At 38.1% G+C, this 24,626-nt stretch overlaps 2 protein-coding genes across 4 annotated transcripts in view; one reads left to right on the top strand and one right to left on the bottom strand.

Moving 5' to 3' along the window:
* Window positions 1-6,431, top strand: part of LOC132122964 (calmodulin regulator protein PCP4-like) — a 39,197-nt gene extending 32,766 nt beyond the window's left edge. The window contains exon 3 of the mRNA XM_059533496.1: window positions 5,552-6,431. Within this exon, the coding sequence (XP_059389479.1) occupies window positions 5,552-5,682 (131 nt within the window). The 3' untranslated portion in view covers window positions 5,683-6,431. The remainder of the gene's footprint in view (window positions 1-5,551) is intronic.
* Window positions 6,432-11,391: 4,960 nt separating this feature from the next.
* LOC132122962 (cell adhesion molecule DSCAM-like) overlaps window positions 11,392-24,626 on the bottom strand; it is a 141,148-nt gene continuing 127,913 nt past the window's right edge. For 2 of the 3 annotated variants that reach the window (XM_059533491.1, XM_059533493.1), the window contains 15 exons: window positions 24,146-24,301; window positions 23,348-23,481; window positions 22,323-22,476; window positions 22,030-22,147; window positions 21,700-21,863; window positions 21,143-21,241; window positions 20,702-20,890; window positions 20,154-20,444; window positions 19,583-19,759; window positions 19,422-19,452; window positions 19,218-19,333; window positions 18,954-19,103; window positions 15,685-15,882; window positions 14,023-14,325; window positions 11,392-12,201 (listed from right to left, as the gene is read on the bottom strand). In XM_059533491.1, the coding sequence (XP_059389474.1) occupies window positions 11,828-12,201; window positions 14,023-14,325; window positions 15,685-15,882; window positions 18,954-19,103; window positions 19,218-19,333; window positions 19,422-19,452; window positions 19,583-19,759; window positions 20,154-20,444; window positions 20,702-20,890; window positions 21,143-21,241; window positions 21,700-21,863; window positions 22,030-22,147; window positions 22,323-22,476; window positions 23,348-23,481; window positions 24,146-24,301 (2,654 nt within the window). In that variant the 3' untranslated portion in view covers window positions 11,392-11,827. The remainder of the gene's footprint in view (window positions 12,202-14,022; window positions 14,326-15,684; window positions 15,883-18,953; window positions 19,104-19,217; window positions 19,334-19,421; window positions 19,453-19,582; window positions 19,760-20,153; window positions 20,445-20,701; window positions 20,891-21,142; window positions 21,242-21,699; window positions 21,864-22,029; window positions 22,148-22,322; window positions 22,477-23,347; window positions 23,482-24,145; window positions 24,302-24,626) is intronic. The other variant, XM_059533492.1, reaches the window with a different exon arrangement.

Below are 24,626 nucleotides of genomic sequence, written 5' to 3'. Positions count from 1 at the left end.
TCCGAGATAATTCATACCCCTTCGTTTGAAGTGTGTTCCCGAAAAATCTTTGTTTGAAGGGCTATCTGGCCCTTCCCCTTACCCCTTCCCCTCCAACCAAAAGAGAATCGAGACACCCCTACCCCTTCACATGAACGCGCGAAACGGAGGAGTAGGGGAAAGGGGAAGGGCTAAAGGGTAGAATTGGGATTGGGCCTATGTCTTTGGTTCTTTTAATTGCGATGATTTTGGCTCACATTTAACAAAAACCCAACAGTTCACTATCTCAACAAATTAGAATATGGTGACATGCCAATCAGCTAATCAACGCAAAACACCTGCAAAGGTTTCCTGGGCCTTCAAAGTTGTCTCTCAGTTTGGTTCACTAGGCTACACAATCATGGGGAAGACTGCTGATCTGACAGTTGTCCAGAAGACAATCATTGACACCCTTCATAAGGAGGGTAAGCCACAAACATTCACTGCCAAAGAAGCTGGCTGTTCACAGAGTGCTGTATCCAAGCATATTAACAGAAAGTTGAGTGGAGGGAAAAGGTGTGGAAGAAAAAGATGCACAACCAACCGAAAGAACCACAGTTTTATGAGGATTGTCAAGAAAAATCGATTCAAGAATTTGAGTGAACTTCACAAGGAATGGACTGAGGCTGGGGTCAAGGCATCAAGAGCCACCACACATAAGCCCCTTTCACACTGCGATTCCGGCAAATACACGTGTAAAGTGTTCCGGCAATTGCTCCCAATTGCTTTCACACACAACCCGTAAAGATCCCGTAACGACACGTGACATCAGGGCGTGACGTGTAATGTACGAATCGAAAACGTTAAGCACGTTTTACTTTCACTGAAGCTTGCGAACGATCTCGGCGTCAGCACGGAAAGTGAGGAACTAACTGATCTCTGCTTCATTACAATTTGCACATATTTTTTTTGTTGCGAACGTTGATCTTCCTTCAAAACATTCGGTAAAAGAGTCGCGCGATAACGTGCGTCATCACTCAACACGGCATTAGATCTGGCTTTTGCTCACACAGCGCTCATCCCGGGATTGATCAAGGCAATGTTACTAGGTCCCCAACCCGGGTTCAATGACGGAATCAATCGCTTGACATGATTGCTTTCACACAGAAGGCGACCCGGCAATGTTCCGGCAATTTGCCGGGTCCGACTTGCAGTGTGAAAGGGGCTATAGACATGTCAAGGAATTTGGCAGCAGTTGTCATATTCCTTTTGATGAGCCACTCATGAAGCACAGACAACGTCAGAGGCGTCTTACCTGGGCTAAGGAGAAGAAGAACTGGACTGTTGCCCAGTGGTCTAAAGTCCTGTTTTCAGATGAGAGCAAGTTTTGTACCAAAGTCCTAGAGTCTGGAGGAAAGGTGGAGAAGCTCATAGCACAAGTTGCTTGAAGTCCAGTGTTAAGTTTCCACAGTCTGTGATGATTTGGGGTGCAGTGTCATCTGTTGGTGTTGGTCCATTGTGTTTTTTGAAAACCAAAGTCACTGCACCCGTTTACCAAGAAATTTTGGAGCACTTCACGCTTGCTTCTGCTGACAAGCTTTTTGAAGATGCTGATTTAATTTTCCAGCAGGACCTGGCACCTGCCCACACTGACAAAAGCACCAAAAGTTGGTTAAATGACCATTTTATTGTTGTGCTTGACTGGACAGCAAACTCAGCAGACCTGAACCCCAGAGAGAATCTATGGGCAGTTGTCAAGAGGAAGATGAGAAACAAGAGACCAAAAAATGCAGATGAGCTGAAGGCCACTGTCAAAGAAACCTGGGCTTCCAGCAGTGACACAAACTGATCACCTCCATGCCACGCCAAATCGAGGCAGTAATTAAAGCAAAAGGAGCCCCCACCAAGTATTGAGTACATGTACAGTAAATGAGCTAGTTGTCACGGTACCAAAATTTCAGTATTCGGCACCGATACCAGTGAAAATCCATGATTATCGGTACCAATTTCGGTACCAAAGCAAAACACAAAAATATGCTAATTAAAGAAAAAACACACACTTTTTATCACTAAAAAGTTTTTCTACAAGTAATATAATTATGACAAACAGTAAACAATTTTCACCCAAATTTAATTTGTCTTTTAATTAATGAAATTTAAACACATTTATTTTTTTGGTAAATAAAGGGGATTTGCTATTAAAATTAAAACATGGATGAAATATTGTGTTATTTATTTCTTTAAAATATAAAGTTTTATACATTTTTTCAACAGTAGTAGCTGTATCACATTAATTCTACTAAATAATAGTAATATTTCTAACACAATGCCTTTATGTAAAAATGAACTTTTATTTTGACGGGTTACCGTGAATACCTTTAAATTGACACTGGTTTTACTCAAATGAAACGGTAAAATGCTTGTGAAGTGACTCAGAACAGTTCTGGTGATGTTGTTTATGTAGTTATGTCCTCATTGAGACGGCAGAAGCTGAAATTACTGCAAGCGTCACGCACTTCAGTCTGTGTTGTAAACTCGCATGTCTCTGCCAATCATTCATTCACACAGAGATTCATTGTTTTAGTACCGACTTGGTACCGAAGTACCTTGTCTTTTGACAACAATAAAATGAGCATACTTTCCAGAAGGCCAATAATTCAATAAAACAATTTTTTATATTGGTCTTATGAAGGATTCAAATTTTTGGAGCTAGTGAATTGGTGGGTTTTTGTTCAATGTAAGCCAAAACACAATTAAAAGAACCAAAGACTTAAACTGCTTTAGTCTGTGTGCATTGGATTATTTAATACAAAAGTTTCACAATTTGAGTTGAATAACTGAAATAAATGAACTTTTCCCATGACATTCTAATTCATTGAGATGCACCTGTACATCTTAGATTCCCTGAGGATGAGTAATTTCTCAACTAATTTTTCTTCTGTTGGGTGTGAACTATTCCTTTAAGCCACAGAAAATGTCTGAATTTCATTGCATTTTATGCAAAATATTAAATCAAGAAACCAGAGGATGCTAGAGCTTTTGCTAGAAATAATTTCTCACCAATTTAATACAACAAATACTGCTGGAAATTTGCTTTCCCTGCACTGAATATCCTGCAGTATAGGAGCTCACAACATTTCTAGGAGTATGGGAAGAAGCTATTGAAGCTATTGCTATGTTTCCACCCACTCATGTGCAAGAGCAAGTACATACACAAAACTAGATTCATATGCATGCAAATGCATCTATTCAGCATGCTTGCCTTTGTGAAGGAAGCCATGCAGGGAAACTATACAGGTGTATCCAGCTAGTGACAGAATGTAATGTTGGTCTAAATGTATAATTTGTGCATTGAGAGAAAAGGCATGTTAATACCAAAAAGCAAGGAAAATATATTATAAAAAAAAAAAAATAAGTTTCTCAGGAATCATTAAAGTGAGGAATTGCATGTGATGTCTTTGTCCATGTGAACAGTGAAGATTTGACCAATAAGTCTGTGGTGGGATTTTTTAAAGGTACACAATGCAACTTTAGGTCCTCTAGCAGTTGAGGCATTGAACTTGAAGTTGCTCATTGAGGAGAACTGTTTTGTTAATTACATGAATTAGGTTTCAGCTCAATTTAATAATGATGTCTGTTATTTCTGGTCAGCATATATTGCACCAAAAACAAAAAAACAAAAAACATTACTGTATAAAGAAGAAGGTTTCTAACTCAAATGATCTCACTGATGTGTGTAAACAAAGATCTCATGTATTGACTGAAAAATGAGGCTTGCTCTCTCTAGAGGTGTATTTATAGGATCTTTCCTTTCTCGCTGTCCTTAACATCTATGTTAAGGTTTTCCTCCTCCCTTGCTTAAATTGGTATTGAATTTTCCAACAGTCTAATGTGTTGTTTAATCTCAGAGGTATTCACTATTGAACTGTGATTCCTTAACAAAACCTTCACATCTTGTATTTTAATGAATAAGGCTTGAAACTCTTTTAAAATAATGCTGTACAAAAAAAAAAGTAACTTTATGTGAGATTCACGGTTTTAAATCTTGAATACATAAGTGAATAGTATGCATTTTAAAATCCTAATTTGTACATAATTGAAAAGTTGGATGCAGTCAACACAACAATCTAAATAGAATTTGTGGAGATGCACTAGAAAGGTTGGAAACGGGATCACCTTCGGAGTGTCACTAGTTTATTAAACATTTCAAAATAATGTGTTTGATAATATATATATATATATAGTGGCAGGAGGAGCAAACGTCAGACCCAGTGGGGGTGGCGTCAGGCCTTGGAGAGGCATTTATTAACATAAATATAAACCAAAACAAGGTGTCGATGATAATTAGTCAGCCGACTCGACACTATATAAATATTTATGCAAAAATTCAAAAACGTAACTAAACATACAATTGCACCTAGGTCATGACAAAGAAACATGATCTGATAAGTAAATATAAAATGAGAATGTATGTAAAATAGGCTAATGCCTGAATATTCATTATTGTTCTTTTGGCGGAAGGAGGAACTTGAGTGCAGCTGGAAACAAGAGCTGGTCTGGAAACATACATGACAAGTCTGTCTCCAGTAAATTTTGTTCTGGTGGCTTCTGTACACCTTATGCATTTAGCTTGCAGGAGATTTTAGACTGGATGTGCTTTGTTCCAAAAGCCCAACAGCACTAAACAGTGTATGTGTGCTTAGATGACATTGTGATCTGTGTAACATCCTTCTAGAAATGATTAAAAACTGTACCCGAAAACTTGTGAAGAATGGACGTAATATTATAACCTTTTTAATGCATTAATGCTGATATCAAATGAGTCAGTCATAAGTAATGACTGCAAAAATACATTTTTGCATTTTTACCCTACATAGGACATGTGGTTTGGAGAAATGTATTTTTGCCGTCATTACTTATGACTCATTTGATATCAGCATTAATGCATACATTTTTTTTACAATATTACTTCCATTCTTCACAAGCTTGCAGAGACAGTTTTTAATCATTTCTAGAAGTGATTGTACTTTTACAACATGAAACATAGTTATAAGATAAAAGTTCTTCATAGTTGTCATATGACCTCATCATTTTGCATGGTTTATTTAGCGGGTGGCTAAGATTTGGCTGGTTAACATGGGCATTTGCAGCCCTGTTAGTAGGCAACTAACTTGGAAAGGAAATCTGAAGTTTTAGTTCATTCTCCATTCAAGTAAATAGGGGCTGTACTTGCATGCCTAGAGAGTCGCTGCCCTGGATCATTGTCATGGTGGCCGCCAGCTGAACTGACATGCTACATGATACTGTGATCTCATCTAGTTCTCAATATTAATGCTAGTGGATGCCGTATTAATGTTCTTTTTGCCATTTGACGTGTGCAATTTGTCTTATCCTTGCCTGTTCACATAATTGTCACCAATACAAAATATGCACTGTATCAGTTTAATAGCATTTCTATAAAAGGTTGAGTTCTAAACCAACTAATCTTTCATCAACTGCATCATAGTGTTTGAATATAATTAAACTGACATTATGTCATTGTTAAAGTCCTCTAAAGTGTTGGTCTCATGCAATAACTTATTTTTCTATGCAGATGCGTCTAAGAAAGACGCCCCCGAGGACATTGACATCGACATGGACGCCCCTGAAACCGAGAAGGCCGCCGTCGCCATTCAATCGCAGTTCAGGAAGTTCCAGAAGAAGAAGAATGATGAAAAGTCATAGTTGCCAGCAGACTTCTCTGTCCATATGGCCCCATCAGGACAGCATGGTTTGATGTTGCATGTAATAGAATCCATTCTGTATGGACTCAAGGCAGGGGGAGGGGAAAGCAAGGTCCTAATCTGTCAGTCTGTAACTGTGAACTGCGTAGTTTATATTAATTTTGATTCTAGCTTCATTCTCCTAGCCAAGAGTATCTGTTATACTAGTGGTGTGCATTGTTTTCTTTTTACCTCAAAGTGCTGGATTACCAGCCTGTCCTTTATTTGTGAAAGCACAATATATTTTAATTGTGAGCTGCTTATGAAATTGATTTTAGACAGACGATGCAAGCATTACATGTACATAAATATATAAAAGAACTTTATTCCCCCAACTCACCATTATTAGTCCTCATGATAAAATGCTTTAGCATACATTCTCATTTCAGAGGAGTTCTAAAAATAGCTCGTCTTTTGAAACCCATATTGTTGAATAATTCCCAGCTTATCTTCCCAAATCCTCACTGTGTGCTCGGTTCTCTTTATTGATTCTTGATGTTGAATTCAATGCTGAATGCTGACTTGAGAGCGAGTGTTTGATTGTCTAGTTTGCTGTGGCATATCATAATGTTTCTGTTGATTTTCTTCCTTTGCAAAGGATCGTGGCACAAACAGTAGCCAAATCAAACTATTTCTATCTCATCTCAACTCTTATATCAACTCAGTCTGATTGAAACTATTAATAAACATCCTTGAGTCTGTGGAACTAAATACTGCTCGTCTTTTTTTAATTACTTAAAGTAGGATCCTGTTTTTTGATTTAATGGAATAATATGAAAAGCAGTCAACATCCATGATGTTTAAAATAAAAGACACATGAAAATTACAAACAGCATACCTTAAAATAAAATCATGATTCTCTTAAAGGGATAGTTCACGCAAAAATGAAATCTCACCCTGATGTTCAATTCCAAAGCACAAAAAACAAAAAAATTATATATATATATATATATATATATATATATATATATACATATATATATACAGTATATATATATATATAATGATTAACATAAGACATTTTTGACATTTTTCAAAACGTCTTTTGTGTTCCACAAAAGAAAGCAAATTCAGCGTGTTTGGGTTTTGGGTAAACTATCCCTACAAGTCAGTTGTATTTCTTGAAAGTATTAGTGTGACATTTGGGTCATTCTCAGGTAACGGTGCCAAATTAGCAAATGGCATTGTAATCTATATCAATATCTGGCAACTACCTTTTCAAGGAACATTTTATTCATGTTTTTTTATCCATATAACACACATTCATAGCTTATTTCTAATCTCAGTTAATTTACAGAATGATAATAATTTGACGAAAAAATGGGCAATAAGACATCTCGGTCTTTAATTTGCATATTTTACACTGATATCAGAGTCGAAATGGCTAACAGTGCAAGCAATGAACCATCTTCCCTCAGCAAATTCTACGTGAAAGCACTTTTAGAAAGAATAGAACACCTACCCTTCGGATCCAGTGGAGGTCACACTGCACTGAGATATATATTATTTACACTGAATCCTCTAGTGTGTTTGAGCCCGATCCCCCATCTGAACACACACACACACACACACACACACACACACACACACACACACACACACACACACACACACACACACACACACACACACACACACACACACACAGAGAGATAGACCTCTGTATTGAAGAGAGCTCCATGAAGAAACACCCTCAGAAAGATTTAAAGGTCCAGCACAAGGAAATAATGCCATCACTGGAGCTTACAGGAGGGGATGAGAAAAAAAACAAACAAAAAAACACTGAACACTGACCATATGGTTGTATGCTCTTCCCTGAGAAGTGTTCTTGCAATAGTTAAAGTTCTTCTGGATATGACCCAAGGCTCTCAGTTGACCAAAACACCTGCCTTGCCGCTGCTGAGCACAAGAACATAGTGTAATGTTGGAACTAGATTGGTGGTGTACTGTATGTTCCATCCAGACATGACAGCAACTACAATATCATCTCATTACATTTCTCACAGAAGCAGAAGATTTCCAATGGGAGCCTGTGATAGCAAACCCATAAAAATAAATAAATAAAAAAGAATTGGATCACAGGTCTCTTACAGAGTCATAGATACCATGAAAAACTTTTGTGCTTCTATGTATGTATGTGTTTATTTCTTTTCTTTTCTTTTATTTATGTCAATGAATCATACAAACTTTTTTCCAAATTAAAAAACAACCGCTGTTTAGGTGGTTTGAGCAACCTATTTATTTATTTATTTATTTATCTATCTATTTATCTATCTTATTTATTTTCATCAATCATACAACCTTTTTTTTTCAAAGTTAAAAAACAAAAGCTGTTTAAGTGGTTTGAACAACCTATTGTTTATTTATTTATTTATTTATTTTCATTAAAAGAACTAGATTTAGAGAGCTTCTTTACCTGAGATCGAGCCTCAGTGAACAGGCACTATACAGGATACGGGACTCTAAATCTAAGTCTGCTGAGTGAAACTGAACGTACTGCTCCTGTCATTGTTCTTTAACCAGCAATAACAAGTCAAAGCTTATCACTTGTGCAGTAACTGATGGATGTGATGCTATCAGCAGCAAACTGGCATTGGATTACATTTCTCTTCGTGAAAAAATCTAACTGCAAATTTGTGTTTGGCCTTACAGACAATAGGTGTATTGCCAAAAATTCCATTTGTCTTCAAGATAATAATGACCAAAGCACATAAGATTACATTATAAAATATATATATATATATATATATATATATATATATATATATATATATATATATATATATATATATATATATATATAAATTTTATTGTGAATTTTTTATATTGTGACATTTTTAAGTCAGTGATACCATGAGAAAATCTTCTATATTGTAATACAATGGTAAGTCATGAATGTACAACAAAGTACAAATTTAGTATAGCACTTTAAAATGCCCACCTGACTCACAACTGTTTGCCATTTTCCCAGTTTTTATTTAATCCATGCAATTTGCATTTTGCTATCCCACCATTCGCTGAATATTGGAATAGTGAAATGCACATCTGAGAGTCTATGTAGTAGGTCACCATTTACCTACTGTTTAAAAAATATTGTGTATTTAAAAATTCTCCTGAACCGACACTTACACTGATGTATAATGGTAAATTATACATATTTTGATGTGGGGCTTTTGAAGTGTGAGAATAATTAATTTTGGTAATAAAAAAAATAAATAAGTGTTGTTCTTTTTGAAAAGGACAATTTTTTTTAAACTCTTGTCTCAGAGCACTGATTTCTTGAAAAGGAAAAAGCAAACTGGATCTAACCAGCACAGAAAAAGACATGGATGGCCAAGAGAACAAGTACATCAGAATCATTTGTTTGAGGAACAGACGCTTCTGCCGCTCAGATACATCTGCGTTGTGTGAAGGAAAGTCTGTTAGTGTCATTACTGCACATGGAGGATTCTCTGATGAGCAGAACATTTGAAGAACAACATTTATTAGAAATAGAAATCATTTGTAACATTATACATCTTATATTATTGTCTCATTATACTGTATTTTTTCATCAAGTCATTGCATCATTGGTAAATGAAAGTAACAAATCTTTCAAAACAACATTTCATAGTAATTCCAAAATTTTGAACGATAGTATATTGTATGTATATTGAAAAGAATTATTTCTACTATTTAAATTGTTAAAATCTCTTTAATAAGCTTTCATAACTGTGTCCCTATTGTCATCAATGTCAGATCCACAAAAGAAAAAGAAAAAATCAGGTAATAACAATGTCAGCCTGCATCCTGAATGTGCTCTTTCCATATTTCAATTGTTACGAGGTCAGTGAGGCCACACAATCTCTGGGCAGGACAATTTTTGTGGTGGAGTTGCCACATTATGGTTGACTGGGATTTTAAAAATAATTTTTCTAACTCAGGAATTCAAAATAACTTGCATTTAATAGGTCTACCTGTGTAATATTCAAAATATGAATGATAGATTTATCAAGTCATTATTAACAAAACCAAATTTAGTATACATAGTTTTGTATCTGAAAGTGTTGACAGCTGCAACAACACATTTTCTGACTAAATGGAAGGAGGTTGTACAAAAATATAAATGAATATGTTTAACAGATATGCAGATTCACTGATCTATAGAAATGTATTTCTTATATTTTTGAGTTTTTATTATATGTTAGTTGCTTAGGTATTGTTTTCTTTCCTCCATGCATAAAATCTTTATTTTCATTCTACTGGAGTAAAACAGCACTGTCAGACACCTTTGACCGAATGCAAGAGTTTAGTGAATTTAATGTAGTCATTGGAATTGAGCTGGAGGTGTCCAGATAAACACGAGTCTTAAACATCTGGAGAGAAAAGTCAATTTTACTGTAGCTGTAAGTTTGACGCATTCATGTTGGTTTGGTTGAGCAACTCTAACATCTCTGCTTTTCCTTTCAGGAGGCATTTGACTGTTTATTTGCTGGGAAGTGATAATCTAATCTGCATGTGCTGGTTTTCAGCTGATTGAGGAGAAATGCACAAAAACAGAAGAGCTCCTCCTACTGGCATCATAAACATTTCAATAGACATTGCAGTGCCATCTGTTAGTTGTGATCATGGATGAGTGCCTGAGCCTGTAACCTGGTCACAGCACATCCCCTCCTGGATTTCCTGTGTCCTGGTCCCTTTAGGTTTTGGGCATTATGACATAATTTCCCAACTTATTTCCACCAGGATATATGATTCTTATTACAGTCATTTTACAAGTGTCAGGATTTACCATTTTGGTCTTTCTATGTTTAAGGCAAGCATCCAACTAACGTCTAGACTGACATTCGAAAGGCAGGCTTGATAACTGAAGACGTGAATGGCAAAAACAAATCAAACATGTCGCATTAGATCTCAGAACACCATTGTGCACTGTAAATGGGTTTTCATCATTCAGTCTGTCTGCTGACATTCCTCAATTATAGTTTAGAGACTGCGTCATGAGTTTGTCTCTTTATTGTCAATCATCTTCGGGTTTAATTTTCATTATGCATTACTGAATACATTCATATCTGTTAGTACTTCAAGATGTCCAAGAATTACGAAATTATTAGTAAATCCAGTGTCATATTGCTCAATTAAAATATCTTCTCTTTGTTGCGTGTATTACACAAAACAGGCCACACCATCTACAAACAGGTGAATCAGATAGCATTCATTCAAGGAGCCGCTGGAGAAAACTGCAGGTTAGATAGCCACGGTTCTCTCGTTGTGTCACACATGCTCTGCATTTCACCAGATAAGACACAAAAAGCTCCATAAGTGGAAAAAAAGACAAGAGAACCCAAGAGTTTTCATTTTCTAATCAAACCAGATGTGTGGAAACATGACTAAGGACTTTATTTACCAAATCTTTTTTCCCTGTATTATCCAGAAATAAAAGTGATCTCTTTATGTGTATGTATGTATATTATAACATATAATGTCATAACATGTATTATAACATTATATAATCCTTTAGTGTGACTAAAATCTCTTGGAATTCATTTTTTATTTTCAGGTCCCCATGCAGCACCACATTCTGAGACGACTGTAAAATTTGGACGTGTGTCTTCCACGTTGGCGTCACCGCCGTGATAAACAGCTTCAGAAATGCCGATCGCACCTCATGGTTTCATCAAAACAATAGAGTCATGGATAGAGAAAGGACCATCTTCCTGCAGAGCTGACCACACCCCACCTTTTTTAAACCGTTTTTTTTATAATTTTTCTCTATTTTTATATAATAATAATAATGACTATAGAATTGTCCTTGATATAAATTCAAAATTAGTTCCTCTGTCAATTTAAATAAATAATTTTGGCAATCTTCATAACGGTGGTATTTAAAATGAATGAATGATTACGTTAAAAATTCAACTTAGAATAGATGGCAAGAGAAGAAAGTGACTGAAAAAAAAAACAGCAGAGAGAGTGAGACAGAAAGAAAGAAAGATGCAAAGAAAACTATCCACTTCTTTAGGAATTCAGAATGTATGTACAGGACTCATCTCTGAATCTTTGCAGCAGGTCCTCACGTGTTTGTGTGTGCGTGACAGTGCAACGTGGTCCATAGCTGTAGTCCTGTGTTATACAAGTGTGTAGGACTTTGCGTAGGGGTTGTTGCTTTGTTTCAGGTGTCCTCTGGAGTCTAGCAGCGATTCCTGGGAGCTGCTGAGTTTGGCGGCCTGGGCCAGGTCGCCCGGCTCGCGCTGTGGCAGTGTAGAGGCAGTTCCCGGCTGCCACTGTTGTACTGCCTCTCTGCTGGGGGGGCCGGAGGAAGAGAGGGCTGACGAGGGGGTCTCGGAGGGTGTGGGTGCCAGCAATGCTGGCCGCTTTGCCATTCGGCTCTTCTGTGGGTCCATACAAGTCTGTCCTGTGGCCTCTCGCCCTGAAGAGGCTGCTCCCCGGTTCAAAAGGAAGTCCATGCGTAGGTAAGGGGGAAGATGGACCAGTTCACCTCCTACGAGAAAGACAGGGTCATGTAAGTGTGAGCACTGCTCAAAGATCAGATTTGCTTTCCACAATGTGATAAATGAGAAAAAAAAATGGATGGAGAAACTAGTCTTTAAAGGAAAAATTATCTTCCATTGCAGGGCACCTGGGGTAAAAACGAGGCTGAATCTACAGACATTTATAAACTAAAATTAATTGGTTGTTCTGCCCGTAATTAGCTCATGCCACACTTAGGTCCAAGCTCTATCAACTGGACAGCACAGGACATGACAGGAGAGATTTAGGATAGGACAAGGGAGGGTAGGGTAGGTTTATGACACAACATGGTTGGGTAGGATAGGAAAAGATAAAATACGTTATGATAGAAAAAGTCAGGTTTAAGATAGGATATGATAGGACAGAACAGGATAGGTTAGGTTAGGTAAGACGTACAGGTATGATATCAAAAGCATCATTAAACTATATCCCAAAGAACAATTTTAACACTGCAAATGGCAACAAAACAAACAGTTCAGCAATCTCTGAGTTAAACATAATCATTTAAATGTGTTTAATAGGCTTTATTAAACCCAGAAATAAAAGGTCAGCCACTTTATTACATGCAGCTTGAAGTTTTTTAAAGCTAATTATAAATGTATCTCTTTAAAGGGGTCATATGATTCAATTTCAAGTTTTCCTTTCTCTTTGGAGTGTTACAAACTCTTGGTGTATAAAGAAGATCTGTAAAGTTGCAAAGACTAAAGTCTCAAATTCAAAGATATATTCTTTATCAAATATATTCTTTATCTGCCACGGCCCCCTAAAATGGCTCATTCAAACACGCCCCCCACATGTCTATATTGCTGTACATGCAATGTCGCGCAAAGAAAGAAATCAGCCCTGCATGGGTGGCCCAGACGCAGGACATGTTAAGCACATTGACGTGAAAAGAACATGGCAGTGTGTTTGGACAATAGCCTTCAAACCTGTACCCATCAACACAGGGCAAGAGTGACAGATGACTGGTGAATAGGTAAACTGAGGAATGTGTGGAAAATACATACGAAAATATACTGACATACATACACTACAGATCAAAATTTTGGATTATTTATTTTTTTATTATATTTGGCATTTTTGCCTTTAATTATGATAGGATACTAGCTAGGCAGGAAGGAAAGTGGGAGAGAAAGAGAGGGACGTGATTGGGAAAGGTCTCTGTAAACTTTTACAGAATCTGTAACATTCAACACAAAGTAAATTCTAATGTGAAAATATACTTAGCATAAATTAAAATTCACATAAGGCATATTTCCATAATCATTCCCCTTCAAGCACCTGGCCCCATTCTGATATGTACCGTTCAGTTTTAACAATCCAATCAATTCCTGATTTAATTCCTAAAGTTCCTCCCTATGTTCTCTCTTTTTGAAAATCCAGTTTTCCTCTGAAATATGTCCAATTATCAAATAAGAAGGACTTCAGCAGTGTTTGCTCATAGGGGATGTTTAAAACATGTAAAGATTTAATGATATTTAAACTCTGCCATACAAAAAGTGGAAATGACTTGCGTTCCTATCATAATTATATTAATTCATAAATAAAGTAGTGTTTAAGAAGGTCATTTCACATCATTTATTAATAAATGGGATTGGTGTATGTGTGTGTATATTGCATACAGACACTGGGGTTACTGTTCTAAAGATGCCTACACACCAGAGAACTCTTACTGAACTTCATTTAGCAGTGCCACTTTAAAATCAAGTGGGAATACAGCAAATTGGTTTCCCGAAAGCACAACTGGAGACTAGTCAGTTGATACATCCCCATGTTTGTAGCCACGTCTTACCGGGTCTGTGTGCTTTCGGCACGGCCATGTTCATGACCCGGCTGGCATCCTGTGGTTTGGGTGGGGAGGCGGTGAATCTGCAGATGCCTGATTCTGACGGCGTGCTGGACGTCAGGCTGTCTGTGTAGTCATTGGTGCCGGCTGTCATCTGTTCAGAGGATGTGTCTGAGATGAAGCATTCTGTGATTGTGAACTTAGCATGTCGCAGATGTTCCTCCATCTTCGCATGTTCGTAGGCACGTGCTAACTCCTCATACGTGGAGGAGGCGCTTTCTGTAGACACCATACTACTGCGAGCACGGTCTGTAAGAGAAAAAGCACACCACTTGGGTTACATGGGATGCTCCTGCAACTCCTATTAAAGGAGTTTAATGTATGTCTTTGTAGCTGTTTTTGTGCCTGTATGTTTAAATGCAAATGAGCTGCTGCTTCCCGCCCACTTTTCCAGAATAGGGCTATGCCTTTAAAGCTTGTGTCTCAGATACTCTGCCCCAAAAAAACAACAACATCTGTTTGGTTTTGATAATTGTGTCTATCATGCTGAAATCATGCTTTTAAAAGCCATGTCAGTTTAAACTTCTGATATAGTGAAAAAAAGGGCGCATACGTCAGAAGCACATGCACAGAAAGAAGCTGTCACATGGCATGTGATTAAACTAAGTTCTCTTTCATATCGTATTGCGCTTAAACGGCCAAATACACACAGGGTTAAAAACACATTACAAAGACACAGTCAGTTATGTCTGTGAAGTAAAACAGCTAGGAAAGAAATCACATTTTTATACTAGATCAGTGTATTATTGTTACTGCTGTCTACACTGTTATTATGATCCAAACAATAAATAGAAACAAAAAAATCCCTCACTGCTCTACCGAATAACTTCTATAGCTATAATAAGAAGACATTTCTAACTTGAATGCTGCTTTAAAATGCACTAGCATGAAGAAGACAAACAGGCAGATTGTGTGCGGCTCACTCAAGGCAGGGTCTCTGCTAATACGGCGGTGTCAATCAGCCGTCATGGGCGGGGCCTGAGCAATGCAACGTTACAATGCTCTGAGAATCAAAACGGGGATTAAAAAGTAGAGTGGGTGGATTTTTATCATTGTAGGGTGGCTGTGTTCACACACTGCCAACAAACATTTATGTCTAAACACCATGTAAAATTGGATTTTGCATAATAGGTGTCCTTGAATATATTTAAATATATTAAATATATTACACAAAAGTGTGTTTGATGATGTTTGGTTTCAATGGATGCAAAAAAATAATAATGAGAGAATATTAAAATGAAAAGTAAGTCTTATGTGTTTGAAACAACGTGCGTGTGAGTAAATTTTGACTGAATTTTCATTTTTGGGTGAACTATTTTTGGGTGATGTTGCTCTGGTATTCAGAAATAATCTCCTAATTTACCATTATTACTTCACTATAACCAAGGTGCTGAATACTGCGTTTAACATATAAATTCGGATGGTCATCTGTGTAACTTCAGAAAGTCACAGTTGTTTTGGAACAAAACTATACTCTTTTTGGACTGGGGTGGGAATTTTGAAATCTGAGTGTTCAAATATGTTTACACATAACATCTACACTATTACAAAAGATCAAGTATTTTTTTATTGATGTTTGATTTATGAACTGAAAGAACTAACTGTTACCTGTGTCCTGAGAGGGACTGACACTGTAACTGTCACTCTCTTTGTCCACTGAGCCTGTGGCACGGGGTGTGGGCAGCCTCCAGTCAGTAGAGAGGGTGTGTGAGGAGACGGGAGGGTGCGGTCGGTTCAGGGTCCACTGGCTGGCGTATCGACTCCGTGTGGCGGGACCTGCTTTAGCTGTACGGCGGGCAGTGGGGTCTGAGGGAACAGAGACAGACAGAACAGGTTAATACTGTATGGCACAAAGTGACCAGTGTAAACTCAACCAAATCTCTACTCTCCCTTATGAAAAAGTACTATTATCTATCTTTTCCCAAGTAAATTATGAGCGCCGCCATGATGGATTCTAAATTCTTTTAGGATGCTGTCGTGTTCTGGTGTTGTGCCCAATTTCGACCCCCTGACAAATTATAATCCCCTATGTCACTACCTGATTGTCTAATCCTAACTCCTCCCCTAATACTAACCACTCCCCCACACCTACTCCTTAACCAACCAGAACTAGGGGGGTAATAATCTGTCTGGGGTCAGAATTGGGCACAACACCAGTCTCCACAGAAATCCATGTTAAAACAGAGTAATAAGATCGAATTAATTAATTAAACTGAAACTTTTTCAGTGTAATTAAATATAAAAATCTGCCCAGGGTTATGCTGTTCTGTTGTTAGCTGCCACGATAACAGCCATAAACGTAAGGAATTCCAATAAAATACTTGGTTTTTGCATCTGCAAATCTGTCTGTGTCCAGCAGTGTATGCATTTAATTCTATGTCAGAAATGAAAAAGAGCATGGCTAAGTTAAAATACTTTGTGCAAATTAATAAATAATGCGTGCTCTTATCATTTTGTGGACAGAATCCTCTGAACTTTGCTCTGATTGGGAGCTGTATGTAGGATATGTGCACTCATGTGTTTTCGATGCAGTTAACTTCGGGCCGCTTCATGTCATCTACCCACTATGACAGGTGAGTTACTGCAAAAAGACGACCATTGCATCACTGTAAAGCAGGGCTGGGCAACTTCGGTCCTGGAGGGCCACTGTCCTGCAGAGTTTAGCTCCAACTTTAATCAAACACACCTGGACAAGCAATGTCTTCAAGATCACTAGAAACCTACAGGCAGGAAAAAGGTCTGATATGCCATACTAAAAGATTACGAAAAAAACAACAACAACAAAAAACCCACTGTATTATAGGTGCTTTAAAGAACAATAATACTCCATAAACCACAATGAAAATAAGTCATATTGGTTTGTATGACATGAGGTAAGCAAGTAATTTAAGTCAACGCTGGCAAATCCACCTGAATCATCAATGATTGTAATCATGACACATGTCAGAGAAATGCTCCTCTTTAGTTCAGCTCTACTAAAGCTGTCAGTTAGCAGAGAAAGCAGGTACTAACTTCTTGTGAACTCAATTAAACCATTCATGTCCTGCACATGTTATTCAAATCATAGGACTGGATGTGGGCAACCTCAATATTTTTTTCAGTGTTCAAAAACAAAAGGTTGGGAACCACTAGTATAGTGCAGTGTTTTCCAACCTTTTTTTTAGCCACGGCACACCACTAAGTACTGAAATATAGCAAAATTGAACAAACATACAATTGTTCCAAATGGCATTTTAAATCTGAATAATATTATTATGATATTATTATATTAAAAGTAGTACTCACATGTAATGTGAAACGTGAGCTTAAAGGGTTAGTTCACCCAAAAAGGAAATTTATGTAATTAATAACTCACTCTCATGTCGTTCCAAACCTGTAAGACCTCCGTTCATCTTCAGAACACAGTTTAAGATATTTTAGATTTAGTCCGAGAGCTCTCAGTCCCTCCATTGAAGCTGTGTGTACAGTATACTGTCCATGTCCAGAAAGGTAATAAAACATCTTCAAAGTAGTCCATGTGACATCAGAGGGTGAGTTAGAATTTTTTGAAGCATCGAAAATACATTTTGGTCCAAAAATAGCAAAAACTACGACTTTATTCAGCATTGTCTTCTCTTCCGGTGATATCCGGTTCACGAACGAATCACTCGATGTAACCGGATCTTCTTGAACCAGTTCACTGAATCGAACTGAATCGTTTGAAACGGTTCACGTCTCCAATCAGCATTAATCCACAAATGACTTAAGCTGTTTACTTTTTTAATGTGGCTGACACTCCCTCTGAGTTCAAACAAAACAATATCCCGGAGTAATTCATTTACTCAAACAGTACACTGACTGAACTGCTGTGAAGAGAGAACTGAAGATGAACACAGAGCCGAGCCAGATAACGAACAAAAGATTGACTCGTTCTCGAGTCAAGAACTGGTTGCATCGGTTTTCGGATCACCAGTAGTGATGGGAAGTTTGGTTCTTTTCCGCAAACCGGTTCTTTCAGACAGTTCGATTCAATAAACCGTTTGAAGACAACGGTTCACCGGTAATGACGTCATTGGCGATGATTGCCCTTAATTCAAGCCTTCGGTTTACCCGCGCTCATTAGCACAGAATCAGTTCAGAATCAATCACCAAAAGAACCAGTTTGGTACAGACGTGCTGTGTGTCAGTCTGCTTCACACTGAATCACACATGCGCAATTTTTGGACCAAAATGTATTTTCGATGCTTCAAAAAATTCTAACTGACCCTCTGATGTCACATGGACTACTGATGATGTTTTTCTTACCTTTCTGGACATGGACAGTATACCGTACACACACTTTCAATGGAGGGACAGAAAGCTCTCGGAGTAATTCTAAAATATCTTAAAATGTGTTCCAAAGATAAGCTGAGGTCCTACGGTTTGGAACGACATGAGGGTAAGTCATTAATGACATAATTTTCATTTTTGGGTGAACTATCTCTTTAAGTCAGGTAGGAACACAAGGTCATAGGTAGCTTAATGCTGTTGGTGATGAGTATACCAGTCTATGGTGTGTCAAAAAGCACCACCACTTTAAGGAACACATTTATTTTAATAATTAGAGACCGTTGTCAGAGTTGGTATTGTGGCTCTATATTTGATCAGACACTTGGGAGGTTTTTGATCTAACAGATTCTTTACATCTGATAGTAAATTGGAATGACCTGTGAGGGTTTTTTTTTTTTTTTTTTTTTCATGTACAATACTGTATCTGCTATAGACTACTACTGGACATTTTGTTGATGTCAAACACAGTGTATAACTGTCTGTGTTTCTATTAAGTCATCTACACAAGTGGGCAGCTAAATGAGAATTTAAGACATCAACATAACCAAGCAGACTAGTTCAATTCTTACTTGTACCAGGTCTAGCGTCAGATACGTCTACTAGTGGTCCAGTGGCCTGAGATAGAGACTGGTAATGCACTGTATGGGTGACGGTTGAGGACTTCTGTTTAGATGTTTCTCCAAAGTCATTGTCTGTCAACAGCACTGTGGAGCGGTCATCTGAAAGACAGAGGCAAACAAGCTAATGTAAGTAGAGAAGACCACCATCAAGCAATATATAATCAAGGCCTTTGGGGAAAGGCAAACCACTAATATTCCTCAAAGGTCTCTTACCAATTGTCTCCATAGTGTCTCTCTCCTCGATGAGTAGCTGAGCACGTGGGATATCGATGTGCATCCTCAGAGTCTGCTGCTGTTTGTTCACAGTGTCTGGTGTACGTGCATTTTTACTGGACACACACATCAAAACAAAAACAATTACATGCACTACTTTATGACGAAGTCACTGATTTATAAGCCAATACCATAGTAGTTTACCTCATTAGCATCTCTGCTAGGCTCTTTGCATCTTTTGAAATAAAAGAAACAAGGAAGTTATGAATTGCAAAATATTGTTTAATATTAAGAGTATGTAATGTACCAGAATATCCCCAACTAGCTATGATGTTCTGTTCGCTATATGGCATGTGTCTACGCACCTCGTAATCTCTTGAGCCTTTGCTCTCTTCTTCTCCTCCTCAATACCAGAAGAACAATAAAGCCCATGGAAATTGCCACCAGAATACAGATGATTGTGACCATCATCTTAAGTCCCTCATTGCCCTGCCTGTTCTTCTGGCTGGGGACCACAGTCTTCGGCAATGGAGCAATTGTGCCTGGAGATAGAAGATTGAGCGGCTGATAGACAATTTAGATTTTTTAAAGTCTGGTTATAACTAACTTTTGATCAATTAAATATTTAGACCATTTTCCACTGTTTTATTTTGTTTATTGTTGATTTAATGCTGGTCTGACTGGTAGATCAGCTGAGTATGGGTCAGCTGATCTAATTCTGAGTATGGGTCACCATACTTGGCTGAATGTCACTTCACACTTTCACTCACTAGATCAGCATCGCCGTGCTGTTTTCCAGCAAAAAGTGCTGGTTAGACAATAAGGTCTGATCAAGGAACTCTTGCTGGTTAAGTCATTTAAGCAAATGCTTCCAAACAGTGTACTGAGATGACATTGATTTAAACCCTGTGTGGTAATATGAGATGTAGTACTCACTGCTATCCACATTTAGAGTGGCGAACAGAACCTTCTTCTCTGCTGTTCCTGCACTGTTGCCCACTCTCATCTGGAGCTCGTACCAGGTGGCTTCCTGTAGGTCGTAGAGAATGTGGTTTTTGGTGAGAGAATCTCGCTTCACCATGGTCCATTTGGTGGTGTCCACCGGTCGATATTCCAGTGTGAAGGAGTCAATCGAACAGCCGCCATTGTTCCAACCAATGAGGTTGAGCTCCACACGGGTAGAGTTGATACTTGAGAAAAGCTCATGATCTTTGGCGAATTGTGGCTCTGATAATGTGGAGAAATGAGAGATAATGTAATCCTGAAGTTAGAGAAAATGGTCAAACTTTGATTGCAAATGATTTAAAGTGACTTGGCAATCTAAGATCTATCCTATGAAACCAAAATCATGTGTAGTGCATCAGAAATTGGCCCGGTAAACTCCTTCACTATTCTATACATTACTCCACTAATATAGTCCACTTAAAAGATTGACTAAAAATGAGTGAGCAAATTTGGACTATATATATATAAAAATATTTTACCTTTCCCATGGGTTTTAGCCTCAATGATTTCACTGATGCGTCCAGGACCAACTGCATTTTGTGCTGTAAGAGTAAATTTGTACCAAGTACCACACTTTAGCTTCTCTAGACGGTAAGACCGCTCACTGGGGCTGATGGAGAAACTGCCCCACTCTTCACTGTTATCCTCAGAGTACTGCAGAATGTAGCCTGAACAGAGAACACCACACCAATTTAAATTAAACCCCAAATGCCACACTTTATTTTATTCACTTTTATGGGTGCTGTAAATTGATACAGACACATACTATGCAAAGCTGGCATTCACGTTTCTTAAAATATTACACCATGTGAAATAAATCTCAGTTTAAACCATTTGACAGGTCTAGGTGGATAGTGTTCTATATTTGTCAAACAATAAGTGGATGAATATATGGAATATAAATATCAGCGCAGTCTAACCTCTGATGGAACTTCCTCCATTGTCTCCAGGGATCCAGGACAGTGTGATGGAGGTGGTCGTGGTTTTGGTCACTGTGAGACGTGGTTGGTCCGGAGGTACTGAAGTATTTTGAGAGTAAAGGTACGGTCACATTTACCATTGTTTGAAGAATTTTCATGGGTGACATCCAGCCATTTCATTTCAAGATTTTTAATTAGGTTCAAGTTGGTCATGCAGATTCAATTTGTTACCCAAATGAAAGTTGCTTGGTTCGTATGAGCTGTGCTTAATATTGTACAGTACAACACTAAACTAATGACCTAAACACTAAACTTTTGCTAATTGTGTGTTTATTGGTTGTCAAACTTCTTTTTCCTTACTTTTTCACAGATTTGTTTTCATATATATATATATATATATATATATATATATATATATATATATATATATATATATATATATATATATATATATTATGAAATTCAAGGCACACACTGTGTCCTGCCTATGATTCCAAACAAATAATGCTATTTGGATTTACAGAGAATATAATTTGATTATCTGATGTCATACACACCTTGGACCTGAAGGTTTAGAATGATCTCATCTGAACCCCAGTTGTTGCTGGCAACACATCTGTAGTACCCAGAATCCTCTGCTTTGACAGTGCGAATAACAAAGCTGCCATTGCTGTGAGCACTGCGACGTCCATCGATTGAAACTGGAGCAGGAGTACCATTGCTGTAGGAAAACATTATCAGTTTCATAGCAAATGTGAGTCACAACAATGAATTAATCAAGCATTTTCAGTTTCATGCACAGCACTTCCAGTTCTTCATAAACAAATTTTGACAAGATTTACAAAATGACTACATTAAAATCTAAAGAATATGGTAATCAAACATACTTTCCCTTGAGCCACTTGATGGTTGGAGGAGGGTCTCCAACTGCTTTGCATGGAAGGACAATGTCCCTCATCCAGGGGGTGGTTACAGTTCCACTGAACGTCAGGATTCGCGCAGGGGCTTTATAAACAAACAATGGCATGACAATGGTGAACATAGCCTCTCATACAAACTCTTTTGTGTAATATTGGTTCTGTTAATGGTACAGTATGGCTGCATCCCAAATCACATACTTCTTCTACACACTAAGAGTTACAGAGAGGGTGACGGATACCCAGGTGCCATTCTTCCATACCTTTAGCTTGGGGCTCTACGGTGATAATTTCACTGGTATTCCCACGGCCGGCTGCAGTGACTGCCACAACCCAGATGCTGTACTGCCAGTTCTGATTCAAGTTGGTCAAACGGCGAAAATAAACATCAGGTGCAGCCTCAAACTCACTGATCACCTGTAATGATACCCAATGAAAAGATTCCATAAGAATAACATAGAATTTAGCTTCAACACACCCGCCATGACGTGACCCTGAAGACCTTGATTACCTGGCTCAGATGTGTTTAAATATGGAAGAAGATAAACTCTGCTAGAAGGATTGTACATCGCTTAATTTGGGCATTAACGTATCCAGAATGACTTACAAAATGGAATGCTGCAAAATGGAATACTTTACTGCTTACGGCATAACGCAGAGCTGGGCAATTCTAACCCTTGAGATTCACTTTCCTGTAGAGTTTGGCTCTAACCCTAATCGAAAACCTTGAATATGCTATTTTCAGAATTATTGGAAACAGCTAACAGCTCAACTCTGTAGGACAGTGGATCTTGAGGTCCAGAGTTGCTCAGCCTTAGTATACTGTGATTAATACTCTATATTGTCAACTATTAAAAAAATAAATAAAGAAGAAGAAGCAGTAAGCATTAAGCAATAATAAACATTCAAACTGCATTGGCAAATGTAGTAGGTCATTCAAGTATCCCAATCCCAAAGTCTTTTTTTAGGAGTTACATAGTGAAATGTTCTTCTACTTTGTTTCTCAACCTTGTTCCTGGAGGCACACCAACACTACACATTTTGAACTCTTCCTAATTACACACCTGAATCGACTCATCGTCCTTATTATTAAAGACTACGAGACCAGAAATGGATATGTCAGATAAGGGAAACATCTAACATGTGTACCTCCAGGAATAGGGTCAGGGAAACACTGTCATAACTCCTGAGAATTCTATCAAAATTGTGTTTGGTAAATTTGAATAATTAAGTTTGGGGCTGCCTTATGGAGCTGTGCAAGTCACAAAAAGCCACAGATGAAGCTCACCGTGGGGTAAGGGTTGGAACAGAAGACGGTATATTTCCGGATGATTCCGTTGAGTTTGAGTGGAGGAAGCCAGGAAACAAATACCACCGAGCTTGTGGAAGCAGCTGCCTTAACTCCAGCCGGAGGACCAGGAACTAGTTTTAGCAGGAGAAATGAAATAATTTGTAGAAGAGAAGCTCTAGATAAGACACCTTGTATATTACAAAGGAAGTGACCTATAGCTGTTCTATTCTAACTCATGTGGAAAGGTGAGATGTGTGACTTTACACAATTTCCAAAACACTCCAAAACAATTTGGTTTGGTTACTGAGTTTGGATGTCTGTGCCAACTCAAAGCAGTTTGATTTTGGTCACTCCTTCTGATGGTTTTTACTGAAATCTCTTCAGTATGAGTTTTATTTTACTCAACAATCAAGAATGGAAGATTGTTGACACAAAAACTACTGCCTCTCACAATTCTCTCCAATTCTTTGTGACTGATTGCCAAAATAAGAGCAACAACACAGTGGAGAATTATAATGAAATAGTATGCAATTTACGGAGTGTCTTTAGTGTGAGAATGTGTATTTGTTTTATCAGGGTATGCTGTAGAAGGTATTTGTCCATTTGCATTTTAAGTTAAAGAAAGTGTCATTTAAGTGTAGTAAAACAGCAGAAAACCCTGTAGTGTGCACCATTGATAACAGGGAATTGGGGCTGGTGAATGAAGCCTGATTGCCTTTTTATTGTTTCTGTAGAGTAAACTGAGACAGGGAAGTCACATAGCCATTATGTATGTGCAGTTGGAATGAGTCTCACCGTCCTCTTTGGTGCGTGTGTAGATTTGCTCACTGCGGACTCCGTCTCCGGCTCGAGTGAAGGCCAGGACCTGGATACTGTAGTTGGTGTATTTCTCCAGCCGTTCCAACTCTAGAGAAGGCTTAGTGGTTGTGATGTTCCTGATCTCTCCCAGCTCTGTAACAGACACACAAACTGTTAACTGATTGTTTTTTTTTTTTTTTTTTTTTTTAGGGTGCTTGAAATCACAAATGAGATCTTTAAAAAGAAGTCGTAAAAAGAAGTCGTGGCCTAATGGTTAGAGAGTTGGACTTGCAATCGAAAGGTTGTGAGTTGGAGTCCAGGGCCGGCAGGAATTGTAGGTGGGGGGAGTGCATGTACAGTGCTCTCTCCATCCTCAATACCATGACTGAGGTGCCCTTGAGCAAGGCACCGAACCCCCAACTGCTCTCCGGGCGCTGCAGCATAAATGGCTGCCCACTGCTCCGGGTGTGTGTTCACA

Source organism: Carassius carassius, chromosome 41 (assembly GCF_963082965.1).
Source record: "Carassius carassius chromosome 41, fCarCar2.1, whole genome shotgun sequence".
Classification (NCBI taxonomy): domain Eukaryota; kingdom Metazoa; phylum Chordata; class Actinopteri; order Cypriniformes; family Cyprinidae; genus Carassius; species Carassius carassius.
Note: the sequence above shows the minus strand (reverse complement) of the source record. Positions and strands in the feature narration are given on the sequence as shown.